General features: G+C 47.7%; 1 protein-coding gene across 2 annotated transcripts in view; it reads left to right on the forward strand.

Moving 5' to 3' along the window:
• The window catches only part of UBASH3B (ubiquitin associated and SH3 domain containing B), a 60,411-nt gene that overhangs the window by 39,883 nt on the left and 4,815 nt on the right, over positions 1–15,713 (forward strand). For both annotated transcript variants that reach the window (XM_065855665.2, XM_065855666.2), the window contains exons 5-13: positions 480–649; positions 2,744–2,952; positions 8,332–8,467; positions 8,708–8,828; positions 9,708–9,830; positions 11,736–11,828; positions 12,081–12,225; positions 14,427–14,533; positions 15,067–15,176. In XM_065855665.2, coding sequence (XP_065711737.1) covers positions 480–649; positions 2,744–2,952; positions 8,332–8,467; positions 8,708–8,828; positions 9,708–9,830; positions 11,736–11,828; positions 12,081–12,225; positions 14,427–14,533; positions 15,067–15,176 — 1,214 coding nt within the window. The remainder of the gene's footprint in view (positions 1–479; positions 650–2,743; positions 2,953–8,331; positions 8,468–8,707; positions 8,829–9,707; positions 9,831–11,735; positions 11,829–12,080; positions 12,226–14,426; positions 14,534–15,066; positions 15,177–15,713) is intronic.

Genomic DNA, 15,713 nt, shown 5'->3' on the forward strand with positions numbered 1-15,713 from the left:
GTGTAAATTCCATGGGTTTGTAATTGCTACTGTAGAAGAGAGAACAGAGGAGTCTAAAAAGCAGTATTTTTAATTTGCTCATCTGCTGATGAAAGGAAGGCCACCCCTTTCCTGGAAAAATGGCTGTTTTGGCAGGAGAGCCGGTGGGTTCAAAATGACAATAATGGTTATCACACCATCCAGAAAGCCGTTGTTTTCTGAATGTGAGTTTTGGCAGTTTGGCAAGAATGCCTTGTCTGCCACCCTGGTGTGACTCAGGACTGAATAAGGCCACAAATCTTTAATTATTTGATCCAAAGTGCTACATATATAGGGAACTCGCATCCGACTTCCCCAGAAACTAGCCCACAATTTGTTCCACTTAAGCTATTCGAAAGGTTCTCCTCCCAGCTCCTGTTCGGAGGCGATAGACGCTCTTACACCTCCAAAAAGCTGCTAATCTCAATAGTCGTTTGTTAACCGCCGTCTTCTCGTTACAGATGTTCACGTGGAGCCCCACAAGAAGCAGCTCCACGTGACGCTGGCCTATCACTTCCAGACCAGCCACCTGCCCACGCTGGAGAAGCTGGCGCACAACATCGATGTCAAGCTGGGCTGCGACTGGGTGGCCGCCATATTCTCCCGGGACATACGCTTCGTTAATCACGAGGTACATTTTCAGAGCCTGTTTCACTCCAGAAATTCAAACAATAAAAAAGAGGACCTAGCAGAGTTGGTTTTAGCTGCGTTTGCAGTTGCGAGCGCTCACAAGCTGCCGGCTGAATGAGAACTCCCCATGCGCAGCACAGACTATACAGACGTTGAGGAACTTGCCTCAGGTCCCACAAGGACACCAGAACACAGATCTCCCACTTCCCACCAGTCATCTTAACACACAGCCTATCTTGCCTTTTTTTTATTGCTTTTTACTCATACTGTCTAGACTCGCTGTTTCACCCACCTCGTTTCTTGCTTCTTGCGGGAGCTGTGTCCTGCTGGATTAATTAATTCTAACAATGACTCTCTGTTAGCTCAACGTAAGCGGGTGCGATCTCTCAAGAACCAGGCCAATACATTACCCTGCTATCCTCTTCTTCTGTACAGACTTGACATTATTATTAACCACAGCGTTTCGTTTCACCATGTAAGAAATTATTACGCTTGTGGCCTTTATACTTCAATTACTCATATGGATTCTATAACTGCAGTGTCTTCACTTAGTTTTCTTAGGAATATTTTTTTTCCAACACGATATACAGAAAAACAATATTTTTTTCCATTTTGTAGGTTGGGATCTTGGGGATGGAGAAACCACAAGTGGGATTCATCCCACCTCCCTGTACATGTCCCCAGGTTAGAGCTCTGAGTCTGAGTCTGCCTTTGTACTGAGGCTCGGTGTGGGGAAACAGGCACCTCCAGAAAGTGAATCATCTATCTCAGGACCAGATGAATCAGCTTCTGGGGGAGGGAACCTGCTCAGGCAGCCAACTAAGACCCCTAAGGTCGGGGTGATTAATCCCACCAAGGTGCATAGTCCTGAATCACACACACAAAACCTGTGGCGGAGCGGGAAGAAGTGATTTTAGTCCAGCACATGATACAACACAGAGTAATCAGATGTCCGAGCTTCTGGAGAGCTGAAATCCCTCACGCACAGCGCTCTGCCCCAGCCCAGGCCGTGCCAACCTCCTTTCCTATCCAAAGTGTCATCTTGCCCTTTAGAAGCTGCACGTGGTCCACACCATCGCTGACCGCAATGGGAGTTGCTGATGAAAACCAGCTCGCATCTTTGCATATCTAACTTCAGGCAGCCATCTGTGGAGGCTTTGGCCTTGTGGTATCAGGTGACAGTGACTAGTTTCCATCTGCCTTTGAAGATACCACGAATAGTCTAGGAGGTTTAGTGAGAAAATGGGCTGACACCATCAGATCAGAGCTGCTCGGCAGATTAGGGGTTTTCTTTGCATGATGCCATTGCGAAAGTAAGGCTTGGCCGAGGACAATAACACGTTTGCTCTCCTTTTAAATGCTGCTGTAGCCATTGCCACGGAAAGTTACTGATAGACATTTAATACGTGTGGATTCCTCGTGCACCAGTGAAGATTACAGAATTATACTCACTGATCTTTCCCCCACATTTTAACTTAATCCTGTTCACAGTAGGAATTACAAAGAAAACCGTGTGGTCACAGTGCATCACCTGTGTGTTCTTGTATTATATTTCCTGTGTGTTATTGTGAATCGTTTTGAGAACAGGGTGTCGCAGAGTCAAACCTGTTCACCCCCCAGCAGTGTCTCTGCCTCATCTCCAGCAGCAACAAGAGCTGCTCTTTCAGATCGAGCATCAGTAGGTACATCAAAAATGGTCACTGATGGTCATGAACTGTGTAATTGCAGCTCCCAAGAAGAATTTGGTTCCGTTTTTAATAGGGCACTTAGAATTAAGCACAAGAATTGAGCACACAGTCGTATTTTCGCTCGCTCTAAAATCCATCCCCCCCTTTCCCTCCTGGTTATCAAAGGCATGACTGGAATCAAAGAGAGGAGTAAATAACTAGAAAATCTTTCCAACAGCAAAGAGGGACAAGTGTCCCTTTACCTGAAGGTAAAGCTCTCCTGGATAACGCACAAAGTGATGCATTACAAGGAGAACAGTCCACACCTTGCTAAGGTTAAAGGTCCAGTACGCGAGTGCTCCTGCCGCACTCTGCTAAAGCTTCCCTTCCATTAACAATCATCCATTTGTGCTTCTGTTTCTCCCCAGACTCTGCAAGTGATCTATCCTTACACCCCCCAGAACGATGATGAACTGGAGCTGGTCCCAGGGGATTTTATTTTCATGTCCCCCGTGGAACAAACCAGTACAAGTGAGGGCTGGATTTATGGCATTTCCCTCGCAACTGGCTGCTCTGGGCTGCTGCCTGAAAATTACATCACGAAGGCGGATGAATGTGGGACCTGGGTGTTCCATGGGTAGGTAAAGCTGCTCACTGTGCTTTCCATCGCTGTGATTTTTTACCTGGGTCAATGAAGAGTCTCCCAGAGGGTCGCTTGGGGAAAACGTGCTGGCACACAAAGGGAAGGGAGAGCAGATGCTCTCCCTGTGCACGGGATTAGAGGACGATGTGATTTGTTTAGCTGTTGCAGCAGCTATTACTCACAGGATCGCTGGTGCTGCTGAACGGAGCTGGAGCAGATGGCTGCGGCAGAGCCACTGCTGTGTAGACACCTCTGTGCTGGGCCAAGGACCAGGAAGGTTTAAATTTGAGCATTACTTTGGGAAGCAAGATCTGCTGGGTATAATTCCTCAGGGAAAAGGACTTGGGATCAGCGGTGTTACTTAAGATACTTAGCAAAATGTCCGAAAGCGGTTCATCGTCTGCCTGCCATTGGCTTGAATGAGAATACAGACCTCACCTTTTTGAATAAGGATATGCCTTATGCCTCTTGATTTTGATGGGAATTAGTTAAAGAGCAATAAAAGCTAGTACTTGAGGGGTGGGTTTGGGCACTCCTGCGGGGCTCTCTGCATCTCTGAGCACCCAAACACCTTTGAGAAATCTGGAGCACAGGGAGTAGTTTGTATGTAACAGCACAAGATGAGAAGGAGAGGAACGTTCCTGCTGCCCCCCGATAGGCACCGTGCAGGTACAGAAGTTTGGGGACGGTCACGCCAGAGCACCGGTTAGTCACAATGGGAAGGGATGGACACAGAGCAAAACACAGGCAGTTCGTATTCCAAGTTTCAGTGGGCAAACGTGACCTGTGGACACAGTCTGAGCAGAAAGGAAAGCGTTCGGTAACCTGTGTCAGCACAGCACTTGACAACAGAAACCGATCCAACATGTTTCCCAAACAGAACAAACCTATCTATAGCGAGTCTGTTGCCATCGAACTCCAACTCATCTTTCATCGTGAGAAGAGACCTCCAGTAACCAGAGCTTAAAGAATGAAAATGAAGACACACGGGCAAAGTCAATCAGAGAGTTTCTATGAAGACACAACCAGTTCCAGAACCACAACCCTCCAGTCTCCAAATCCAGCAACACCATCCTTTCTTCACCCAAAATTTGCTAGCCAAAATGGTCTCAGGTCCACGTACACTGCTCAAGTGTGTTCTGCTTTGTTTGCTTAGAAGAGTTCTGGAAGAGTTCTGAGGCCTAGGGAGCAGCATGGGAAGGAATTACTATTGCAGCAGCAACTCAAAGGAAAGCCAAATGTTTTGTAACTCCAGCACCTCTGCCTCCAGATAAGCAAAAAAAGGAAATGCCCTTTCCCTGATTACCGCTAAAGACTATAAATCATCAACTGGAGCATGCAATATGGAACGTTTATCAAAAACATTATTACATACCTGGAAAACAGCCTCATTTTACACAACGGCTTCCCGCAGGGAATAGTATGTTACAGAACGTCATGTGGACAAAACAATATAGCGAGCTAAGGACAACCTCCAGGCCACGGTATTCATGGCAGAATCCTTGTGGTAAGAGAAGAACAACGCATAGATACCTTCATTTTGTAGGCAAAAGTAATCGTGGCCGTACTCCCCGGGACCGCCGGACCCCGCTCGCGGTGCTGGGACGAGGCCGCTGTTGGCGAGCGATGCTGTGATCCGGGGGCTGGTTTGTGCTGCCTCTGCGTACGCAGCCATGTCCTGTTCCATCCCTGCAGAGGGTGAGAAGGAAAGAAAGAACAGCCATAGAGCTTTCCCTCCTAATCGCAACAGACTGCATTCCTCAAGTCAAAATCATGCATTATTGAGATCATCATGAAGATCATCCAGTGCAATCCCCCATGGAGCAGGAACACCCAGCTGAGGTTCCACAGGAAGGGGTCCAGGCGGGTTTGAATGTCTGCAGAGAAGGAGACTCCACAACCTCCCTGGGCAGCCTGGGCCAGGCTCTGCCACCCTCACCCCCAACAAGTTGCTTCTCCTCCTTCACTGGAACCTCCTGTGTTCCAGTTTGCACCCATTGCCCCTTGTCCTGTCACTGGTTGTCACCCAGAAGAGCCTGGCTCCATCCTCCTGACACTGCCCCTTTCCATATTGATCCCCAGGAATGAGTCCCCCTCAGTCTCCTCTTCTCCAGCTCCAGAGCCCCAGCTCCCTCAGCCTTTCCTCACACGGGAGATGCTCCACTCCCTTCAGCATCTTTGTTCCAGTCCCTAACATTCCGTGATTCTGTGAAAATACAGCTCACTCTGGGTTCAAGTGAGGCAGAAGCTGAGCAGTGGCCTGGTTTTTGGACATGGTCTTTATGGCTAATGTCCAAATAGCAGCTCAAGATCTCTGCCAGGCACACAGACCTTGCTGGCTGGCACTGTCCAAACATATAAAAGAAGACGTCCCTGCACTGCAGCAAGGTCCGTGCCCCGGCTGCAGACCAACAGGCTGCCACACTAACAAGACAAACCTGATTATCTGTTTAATAGGGGAGAAGAGGGTTTGCCTTCGAGGCAGTACCTACCCATGAAACCAGGTTGTGCCTTGAGAGACTCCAGGGCTGAATCCTTTCCCTGTCTACTAAAAACAGGGATGGTATCACTTCTATTCTGCAAACCCCAAGGATTTTCCGTACACCTAAACTACATTTCTTCTCGGGCTGTGGCACATCCCTGCATGGTTTCTACTCATGCCAAGGACCAGACCTGCTGGTAACAGTGAGGTGAAACATTCAATCTCTGATCAGTGCTGTAGGTTGGAAAATAATTGAAGATAGATTGCTTCAGCATCCCACACAGCGCAACCCAGATCCTAAGTCTGCGCGACCCATTCTTGCCCATTCTTGCCATCCCTTCGGTAAGCGTATGTGAGTGAAAAATAACCTTTCAGAAAGCACTGGACTCTTAGGGGAGAGAGAGAGAAGATCTGTTCTGACTGAGCTGAGGAAAGGACCTGACCATAGGTACATTAAAATACTTCATGGCAGAAGCCGCAAAAACCAAGCGTTCAAACCCATGGGGCTCTCCACATATCCATGTAAAGGCGTATGGCAGAAGTAAGTGTGCTATCTTTGTATCTGTGGAGCCAGCACCACCCAAAAGCTAAAATCTGTGATGGTTCCCTGCACTGCTTTTCCATTACCAGCCAAGCCAGAAATAGTCACCTCCTCTGCCCCAAAATGGACAGGAGCGCTGCAGATATTACACACCAGTCTATTTCAGCTCCTTGCGAGATGCCAAAGCTATTCTTTGCCCCTTTAATGAGCCTGAGAAATCAGACTTGGCACAAGTACCGGGGGGAGGAAAATCAGCCCTAATTTTTCAAGCTATATTTGGGGCTCAGTAGGGGTGTTTTTCCACTCTCTTTTCCTCCCGTTCTGCAATAATCACTGGTTCATTTTCCTTGGGAGTCTGTCTCCTCTAGATAATGATGAGTGATGTGGCAGAGGAGTCTTTTCCTATGCCGAGCTGAGAACTAACGTCATTGTGTCATAACAGAGACCTCTTCTCCTTCCTTTGCTCCAAGCATCTCCGTTCTCCAAGGGGCCTTTCCTGACGTTGCCCCCAGGGACACAGCAGCAGCACTGAACACAGTAAGTGCTGTTTGCCTTCAGTCTCTGTTTGCCAAGCAGAGGAGCTACAAGCCTTTGGGAAAAGCTTCCAAACAATGACCTATGCTTAGAAGATGACTAAGCTGAAATAGCTTCAGCAGTTTCTGGTTTCCAGCAACATCAAGGAGATAGCACTGAAGTCAGACTGGTGGCTCTGCTCCAGACACGGCAAGATAGGAAGCCTTTGCCTCATCATCATTCGCAGCAGATCCTGGCATCTATAAATAGATATCACAGCGTCTGTGGCCTTTTAATAAGGGATTAGAGAGAAAGAAAGTCTCAGAAATTGTGCAGCAGCTCCTGGGGATGAAGGGAGGAGGGGTAACCAAAAAAATCCTTAGTATTCTCCAGGCCAGCATCCTTAAAAGACAAAGCAGGCAAGGGCTGAGATGGGATGAGGGTTTGGAAGCTGCAACACAGCAATAGTGATGGGGCAGATTCTTCTCACGTTGAGATGTTCGAGTTTTCGGGTCATTGAGGATGTATCTGTGCAGCTCCAAGCTGACCACATAATAAACGTGATAAATGTCTGCCCGTGCTCCCTGCGCACGCCAATGCACTCGGGCAGCTTTTGGGTCAGAGTTGGCCTTATCCTGCCAGCTGGAAGTGGGTATTTCTGCCTGCAGTACAGTACATGCAGATATTCTGAGGAGGAAGGTTAGACGTGTTTTCTCAGCCCAGCACCTGGGAGTATTTCCCTCATCCTCCCAGGTAAGGGACCAGCATCGGGACCAACAGCGTGGTGTTCTTTTCTCCTTTAAACTGGTGCAAATCTTGCAATCTCGCAGAAGATCATTTTACAAAAAGTGCAGGTGACCTATTTTCATTCCCTTATTCGAGGCACTTGGTGTTATTTTAACAACTCTGGGACTCCTCTGAGATTTTATCCTAACTAGGTGCTGGTCAGGAAGCAACTTCTGACATATTCAAGGCACTGAAAAGTGCAAGCAGCAGCAACTACGTCTGTCAAAACAAATGACCATGTACATTATCTGACAATGGGGTTTTTTAAATGACCAAGCAAACGTAACCCATACAGTGTAACCTCATCAGCAGAGGGTCAGTGCAGCTCCTGTAATTGCCTGGCAGAGTTTACTCCCGAGGGTCTTGGTCAAAGTCCTTGAATGTCTGGCCATGAGAGCTTTATTCAGGGGGACCATCATTAGATAAACCCTCGAGGGAGAACAGGATCTATTATATCCCTTTGGCTACACTTAACAGGAGGCACTGGTGAGAATAAATTCCCGCTGTAGACAGGAAAGGGAATAGCACTGAAAAATGTAGAAACAACAACCCAAACTGAATGTGCTGTGTCCCTACCAGGGGATACTCACGCTCAGGAACCCTCAAACCTGCTCTTCTACCGAAGCAATAGCTTATGCCCCAAAGGTGAGTGAAAACTCATTAGTTTCCCAACTTTGGTCCACGAGACCATGGTAAGTAATGTGCAGCTGGTCCCCAGATGATGTTAGCGAGCCTCTTGGGGCTGTGAGGAAGCTCTTGGCATTTTCCAGGAGAATATTTGAGAGCTGACAGAGCCCAGCAGACCAAAGTTCGGGAGCTGTTGTTCTGTGAAGCTGTTTCGAAGGGAACAGAGAGCCTGTTGAGGTGGGGTTTGCCTCTACATCACCTAGCAAGCTGCCCTCTAGGCAGCACTAAAATACAAGTAATAATGTAATAACATGACCATAGTAATTATCATCAGTTCCCGAAGACTACAGAAATGTCCTCACTGCAGCACAAGCACATGAAGTCCAAAGTGTTCCCAAAGCCAACACCTTTCTATTTTTGGCAGGTCCTACTCAATTCTGAATACTACAGCTTCCCCATCCTTTCAAGCCTTCACTGACGGAGCCCTGGAAAGGAGACAGCAGGAAGACCAAGGACCTGGGGACGCAGGACCACTCACCATCATCTGCCAGAACGTGCAGGTGGGGACCCACACACACAAATCACGCAGAATAGTGGTGGCGAGTTTGCACCAACTGCTTTTCCCCATCAAGTTTTCTGCTGGTCTCTTTTCACTGTGTGCACTGGAAGTTTCATTTGCACCCACATTTGCACAAGGGTAAAGCAAGAGGTGCCTGGTCTTGACTCCCATGAGTAAACCAGAGCTCAGAAAACCCCTTGCGCTTTGGTGAAGCTCAATCATCCTGTAATTTTCGTTCCAGCCCCTGAGAATAACGAGCCAGCCCGGGCCTCAGAAACGCTGCCTGTTTGTCTGCAGGCACGGGGAGAGGATGGATGTGGTTTTTGGGAAGTATTGGCTGTCACAGTGTTTCGATGCCAAAGGTGAGTTGTTTCCCCTGGCTCTCTCAGGTTTAAATGAACGAAAGCGAGTGGCAACCGCCTGGGCCAAAGCTTGGGTGGGAGCTGTGGTTTTCTAACACAAAACGTTGCCTTGAGCAGCTACGAGTGGAAACCCCCCTGGGTGTGGAGTCCAGGGCTGCAGGCAGAAGTAGAAACACCAGCCACAAAGTAAATGCTGCAATATTTTGGAAAGTATGGCAATAAAAACTCCATTAAAGTAACACTGCCAAAGAGCATTTTCAACTGGAAATGAAGCCACGATGCTGGTAGTCAGTGTCCAGTGTAAACGTCTTTGGCCCAGTTGGCTTTCGATCCTAAAGGAAAATTAACACCCGTAGGTGCAGTTCAGGGTGCCTTTTGGAGCATAAAATAGAGTTTGCAACCCAGTAATATGCTTGAGTTTCAGACTGTAGTTAACAGACTAGGATTTCAGGCTCTGATAGCATTAGAGCTGATAGGAAATGTATCCAAAGTCTTTTTTCTGTTAAAAAAAATGCCAATATCTTATAGGCAAAATGGCTGGAAAAAAAGGATGATTTTACAACTACCTTCTCTCTAAATTACACTTGAAGAGCTCTGACATTTTAGCCTCCTGTAGAAGTGTAACATTTCAGGTTCCATTTGTTGTGGGATGGAAATTTGTTTCCTTTGAGGTATTAAATTAGCAGCGTTCTGAACTGATACTTAATTTGCTCAGATTCCTGATCGTTTTATATGGGAAAAGCTCCTCGACAAAGAGGTCCAGGCAGAGCCTGCGTGGTACGGACGTCGCGCTGGAAGAGGGTGGAAAGGAAGAAAGAAGAGGCATGGTGCTCTCTGATCAAATAATTCCAACACCTGCTTCTAACCCTTCTCTTACAGGAAGGTATATGCGTAGTAACCTGAATATGCCTCACAGTTTACCTCAAAGAAGCGGCGGTTTCAGGGATTATGAGAAGGATGCGCCCATCACCGTGCTGGGCTGTACCCAGGCGAGGCTCGTGGGTGAGTTGTGCCCCCACACACACAGCCTGAGCAACAGAAAGTGCAAAAATTGGAGTCAGGTGCCCTAAACTAACAGGATTTAGATGTTTCGAGAACCTTTGCAAAGTCCTTGCAGCGGCAAGCCCTCTGTTTCAGAGCAAACTTTGCCTCCTTCAGCTGCTGCAGCGGAATTAAAGACAAAGCACAAAATCTAGGCCGTGGTATGAAATCAGAGCCGTTAGCACGGCGAGCGCAGGGCGTTCGTTACCACCCTGGAAGATACCATTGTTACCAATGTTGTTGGGAAATGCAGCAGCGTTACAGTCACCACATGCAAAATACGCTTTATTCACAGAATCCCAGAATGTGAGGGATTGAAGGGCCCTGGAAAGCTCATCCAGTGCAATCCCCCATGGAGCAGGAACACCCAGCTGAGGTTCCACAGGAAGGGGTCCAGGCGGGTTTGAATGTCTGCAGAGAAGGAGACTCCACAACCTCCCTGGGCAGCCTGGGCCAGGCTCTGACACCCTCACCCCCAACAAGTTGCTTCTCCTCTTGCAGTGGAACCTCCTGTGTTCCAGTTTGCACCCATTGCCCCTTGTCCTGTCACTGGGTGTCACCCAGAAGAGCCTGGCTCCATCCTCCTGACACTGCCCCTTTCCATATTGATCCCCAGGAATGAGTCCCTCCTTGATTTTGGCAATGTTACATCTTGATCTGCAGTTAATGTACTTGTATCAGACCACCTGGCTTTATGTTTATCTGGCAAAAACACAGTCCACGTTATTTCCCATGCTGTCCCACCCCCCCATGCTTGTCCCTGACTCCTGAGCCCATTCATTTATGTATAGAGAGAAAACGATTTCATAGCCAAGCAGGACATATTAAGCATCGTGCTTAGGAGAGCCCAGCCCCTCAAAGCCATGAGCTTCAGAGAGCCGTACTTTGCATTTTCTCAAATTGAAATCCTGCGGAGCACTTCGCCTTGGTCACATTCAAACTAGGGCAGCTAAAATTATACTTGCTTTTTAAACCAAAATAAATGGCTGTACAACAGCAGGATGCTCAGAACTCCCGGCCACATGGCACCGGGGTTGGCAATATGCACACGACAGAAGGCGAACCCGGGAGCAATCACAGCACGCTTTGCTAGCGTCGTTAAATGGGTCCGAGAACGACGAAAGCAAACTCATGACGGAGGTTGTTGGATGTGCCCCTCCTTCTAAATTACCCCGCTTCTCTCAAGAGATTTATAGATTTGCTTTGACACGGTTACAGCCATCATTAAACATAACGAAGTCGAGGTTAATAACCCCTCCCTGCTCCCACTTCTTTGTCCTGCCTCTTCAAATATAACAAAAACCAACCCTTCCTTACTACAAGTCTGTGCAACGCTGAGCAGATTCCTGTTCTCATTTGGTTCCCTTAGGCATTGCAAGAATATTAATAACCCTAATAATGGAGTTGATTCTTATCTCATTTTCAGTGATCTCCCACCTGTGTAATGAAATGGTAATTTACACTAGCGAAAAACCAAGCCAATTGAATTAAGTTGGGTTTGAGTTAAGTTGAATCATTCTGATTTATGGCTTACAAATGAAAATGAAATTAAATTCAAGCTCTCTACAGTTTTTCTCCGCACACTGTTTGCTTTTTGGCTGAATCTAAGAGAAACAGGAACAGAGCAGAAGCTGCTGCCATTTCTTTGCGTACTGGTTAAGTGTCTGGATAGACACAGAGCAACACACAGAGAAGGGCGCGCCGCGGTTCCACAGCTGCACACATCGCAGTGTCCGCTGGAATTAAACACACGTATTTCCCAAAACACAAACTGCGTGTGCTCCTTGCTGGGTGCCAGATGCCCTGCATTGCTGTTCAAATGCCGTTTGTCTGCTTTTATTCACGGGTGTTGAAACTTGCTTGCAGGTGAAGCCTTGCTAGAAACTAATACCATTGTAGACTACATCTACAGCTCCCCGTCCCTGCGGTGTGTACAGACAGCACACAATATCCTGAAAGGTAAGGACCGAACGGGCAGAAAGAGCTGCATTGCCCTCATTTTCTGGGAAACGGAGGTTTACATACCTTAGAATATCCTATGCCAAGTATATATATCAAACACTTCATCTTCCATACATACTGTTAATCAACTGACTGCTGGAGAGAAATAAAAACCTGATTTACAAACTGAAGTATTAAAGCTGCAAAGTCTTGCTGCTTTCCTCACCAGGTACTTCCACTGATACCTGGTTTTCTCGCTCCCTTTTCCAGGTATGCAACAAGAGAACAACCTGAAAATCCGAATAGAGCCGGGCTTGTTTGAATGGACCAAGTGGGTCTCTGGGAACACACTACCTGCCTGGATACCCCCCCTGGATTTAGCTGCCGCTACTCTAAGCGTTGATACAACCTACAGGTAGCAGGAAGGGGGGACGGAGGGTCTTGGATTGCTTTTTGGCTTTTTACTCTAAGAGTAACACCCTGCTGAGTTTTTAAATTGAAGCAGTGACTGGAAAAGCTGCTGAGGCTCCCAGAATAAATGTGGAGAGGGCTCGAGGCTGCTGTGTCGAACATAACCTGACAATGGGTTATGATAAACCAAATCTCCCCGATTACCGGCAAGGTTCAGCTATATTGCTCATCAGGGAGCTCCTCTTTCCATTACCTGTCAGGTGTCAAAGTGTGTTTGGTTTAATGCTTCTCCTAACACTGAGGAGTTTGAGCTCAGCTCACAGAACTAGTTTTGCGGACTCAATTCCCTGATCATCACATTCATACACTGAACCAGATCAGGGGCTCCTTCACACCTGCCTTTCCCTTCCCCAAAGGAAAGTGCTTGTCTGTCTCTCTATTAGGATTAGCAAGGTGATGGATCTTAATTGTAGATTTTGCAGCATCCTGGGGAACGTGTTTCCATCTGTCAGGAATTCAAGGTCTCCTGTGACGTCGAAATTCAGAGGTTTTCTATCAAAGAGCTGAACCCTAAGCATTTATCACATCTCAGCAGTTACATTTGAAACATTTCTAGTGGAAAAAATTGCAGGTTTCTCTCTCAGTGTTTCACAGTATTCAACGCAAAAACGGTTGGGGGAAGCAAACAAAGCAAACGTCTGGTGAAAAACCATTTGAATGGCAAATGGATAAGCACCACTGATCTTTCCTCCCGCTTTGCAGAAGAGGGAAATGCAACGATTATTCGCTCGGCTTTCAGGGACCCTGACAGAGCCGCTCCCTCTGCATTCCCCATATCATCACCAGAATCATCACGACTCTGCAGCCGGAGTCCAGAGGGAAATTCAAGGCTCCCCGACTCCCCAGTGAAGCTTCGCAGCCCTGGTGCCCTCCAGCCTAACACACAAATGCTTTTGACGGCAAACCGCAGAGAGCAAGGCTAAATAAGACCCAGCAGAAATAGTCATGTGGCAAAGAATAGACAAGATGATCTGTTGGGGCTTCCTACCCTCTAATTTATGATTCATTTATACAAGCCAGACTCAAAGAGCTCCCACGAAGAAGGGAACTCCAGGAAGGTCACACGGTTCCAGTCCCCCACCACATTTGGCTGCGGAAATATCTGTATCACGACGACTTCTTGCAGAGCCCAGCCCTTTCTGTCTTAGTGTGAGCCTGAGCAATCTCAGATCAAACCAGACCATTTCTAATACACACAGAGTATACAAACGCACGAGTCCCACCTGCGTGGGCATGGCGACAAATACTTTGTGGCTGGGCTTTTGTGGTTTATGGTATCACCAGGAACACCGGTGTGTGCGGGTGTCACGCTGCACCCGTGTGTTTGAGAACCCTCAAGTGGAATAAGTGCCTTGTGTTGCGTCCTTTTGGTCTGCAGCTGAAATTCCAACACTCTGAGGGTATCTAAATAGAAGTCCCTACACTATATTTATCCCTGAAAGGGTATCATATGGGTAATGCTCGGCAGAGCAGCTGGACCACAGGAGTCCCTGCGTCATAAAACACATGCCTTCTGGGAACACTGGGACAAATATTCTCAGCACAAGACAAAACCTGCTTTTGTGTGGTCAGCTGGTGATGTGGGGGACTTGGGCACGGCCCTCCTGGTGCTCTGTGTCACCCGTCACAAGTGCAATTCCTGTGCATACATCAGGCCACCAGATGGAGAGGAAAAGTCAGCTCCTTTCCCTGCGCCGTGGCGTGAAAATACAACCTTCTGCTTCCCACCCCCTGCTTCTCCATGCGCATCAACCTGCGCCAGCTGATAGAGCCACGGCTTCACGGGGTGGGTGAGCCCTGGAACGCGTTCATCAAGGGAGACGTAACTAAACAAACATGAAGCGGTCTCGTTATCGCCACGTGCCCTCGCAAAACCAACACAAGTGTAATCAGCATGTCCTATGCTGCCTGCGCTAACCGCTCCACTTATCATTTGTCCCAGTTAACTGAAATATCCTAGTGCAGCAACAGCAAACATCTCGGGTTTTCAGTTTAAAAATCATAGTGGTCCTGACACAAGACGCACATCTGGGGATTTGGGGAATTGGAAGAGCTAAAGGAACAGATACTTTCGGATGAATCATAACTTGCACTTAAAACTTCATCACTTCTCCTAGTTTACCGGCCTTGTTTTTCTGCTTGCAGACCTCACATTCCTGTCAGCAAGCTGGTGGTTTCCGAATCTTATGATACATACATAAGTAGAAGCTACCAAGTAACAAAAGAAATCATCAGTGAATGTAAAGGCAAAGGTAAGTGCTATAAACGGGGTGAAAAACAAGCCAGCCCTCTCCCAGCGACACTGGAAACTCTACGTTCTGGTCATTCCACTGATGTAATTTCGCTGCTCTGTCTCTATATTCTATTTATTTTAATATTTTGCCCACAAGCCTCGATAGCACAGTGCGACATTGGTTGTAAAGCATCCTGGAAATGAAGCTATTGGTATGGGAAACCAGCAACTGAAATTAAAGTGCTTGTTTTAATCAGAATTAATTTGGGGGTGGAAGTATTTGCTTCACAGACAGCTGAAATCATGTTTTCTTCAGAAAGCCATTTCAAAGCTAAGTAGCACTGGGTTGGCCGTTATCCTGAAGACTGAGAAATGCTCTAAATATGCTGCTAAACCCCGCTTTCCCCCCCCCATATGCACAGTTTAACGTGTTGTTATACGACAAACTGAACCCGTTTTGCGTGCTGTGTCTGATCTCGGGCCGCAGTCCCTAAAGCTGCCTTCACCCCCCTCCTCAGCCTGCGTTTCTCACTTGATTTGGTTTCATTTCAGGAAATAACATCCTGATCGTGGCACACGCGTCCTCCCTGGAGGCCTGTACCTGCCAGCTCCAGGGGCTCTCGCCGCAGAACTCCAAGGACTTTGTACAGATGGTCCGAAAGGTAATTACCAGCGAGCAGCAAGGCTCGCTGGCTTTACAGGATAGAAACCTGCGATCTGCTTAACCAGGCAGAGGACGCTTTGTTCCTCCTGTCGGATTGTTTCGCCCGTTATTGAGCTTCGTGCATTTTCGAAGGCGTGAGAGTGAAGCAGATTGGTTTAAGAGGGTTATGTTAACGTGCCGCTTCTGTCACGGAGAGCACGGGATCAGGTGCCCACCTACCAACTCTGCTTTCTGCCTGTAGGTACTTACAGAGACGCCCACAGTGCCCTCCAGTGCCGAAAACACCCTAACCACACTTAACAGGGCGCTACAACACTTCCCCTCCTCATTTCACTGTATAGTTGGGGAAAAGGCCTGAAAATTATCATGGAGCCCCCCGCCTTCGTTGCTTTACTCCTACAATCATTTCTGAAAATGGGCTTTGGGGAGGAAGGGGAGAGAGAGAAGAGTGAAATGCTCCAGTAGCACAGCAGGGTTGAGGAGCTCCCTCCACGCACGCTGCTCATGGCATTTATTTCCACCTCTCTCCACACAG

The sequence above is a fragment of the Patagioenas fasciata genome, chromosome 24 (assembly GCF_037038585.1).
Source record: "Patagioenas fasciata isolate bPatFas1 chromosome 24, bPatFas1.hap1, whole genome shotgun sequence".
Lineage (NCBI taxonomy): Eukaryota > Metazoa > Chordata > Aves > Columbiformes > Columbidae > Patagioenas > Patagioenas fasciata.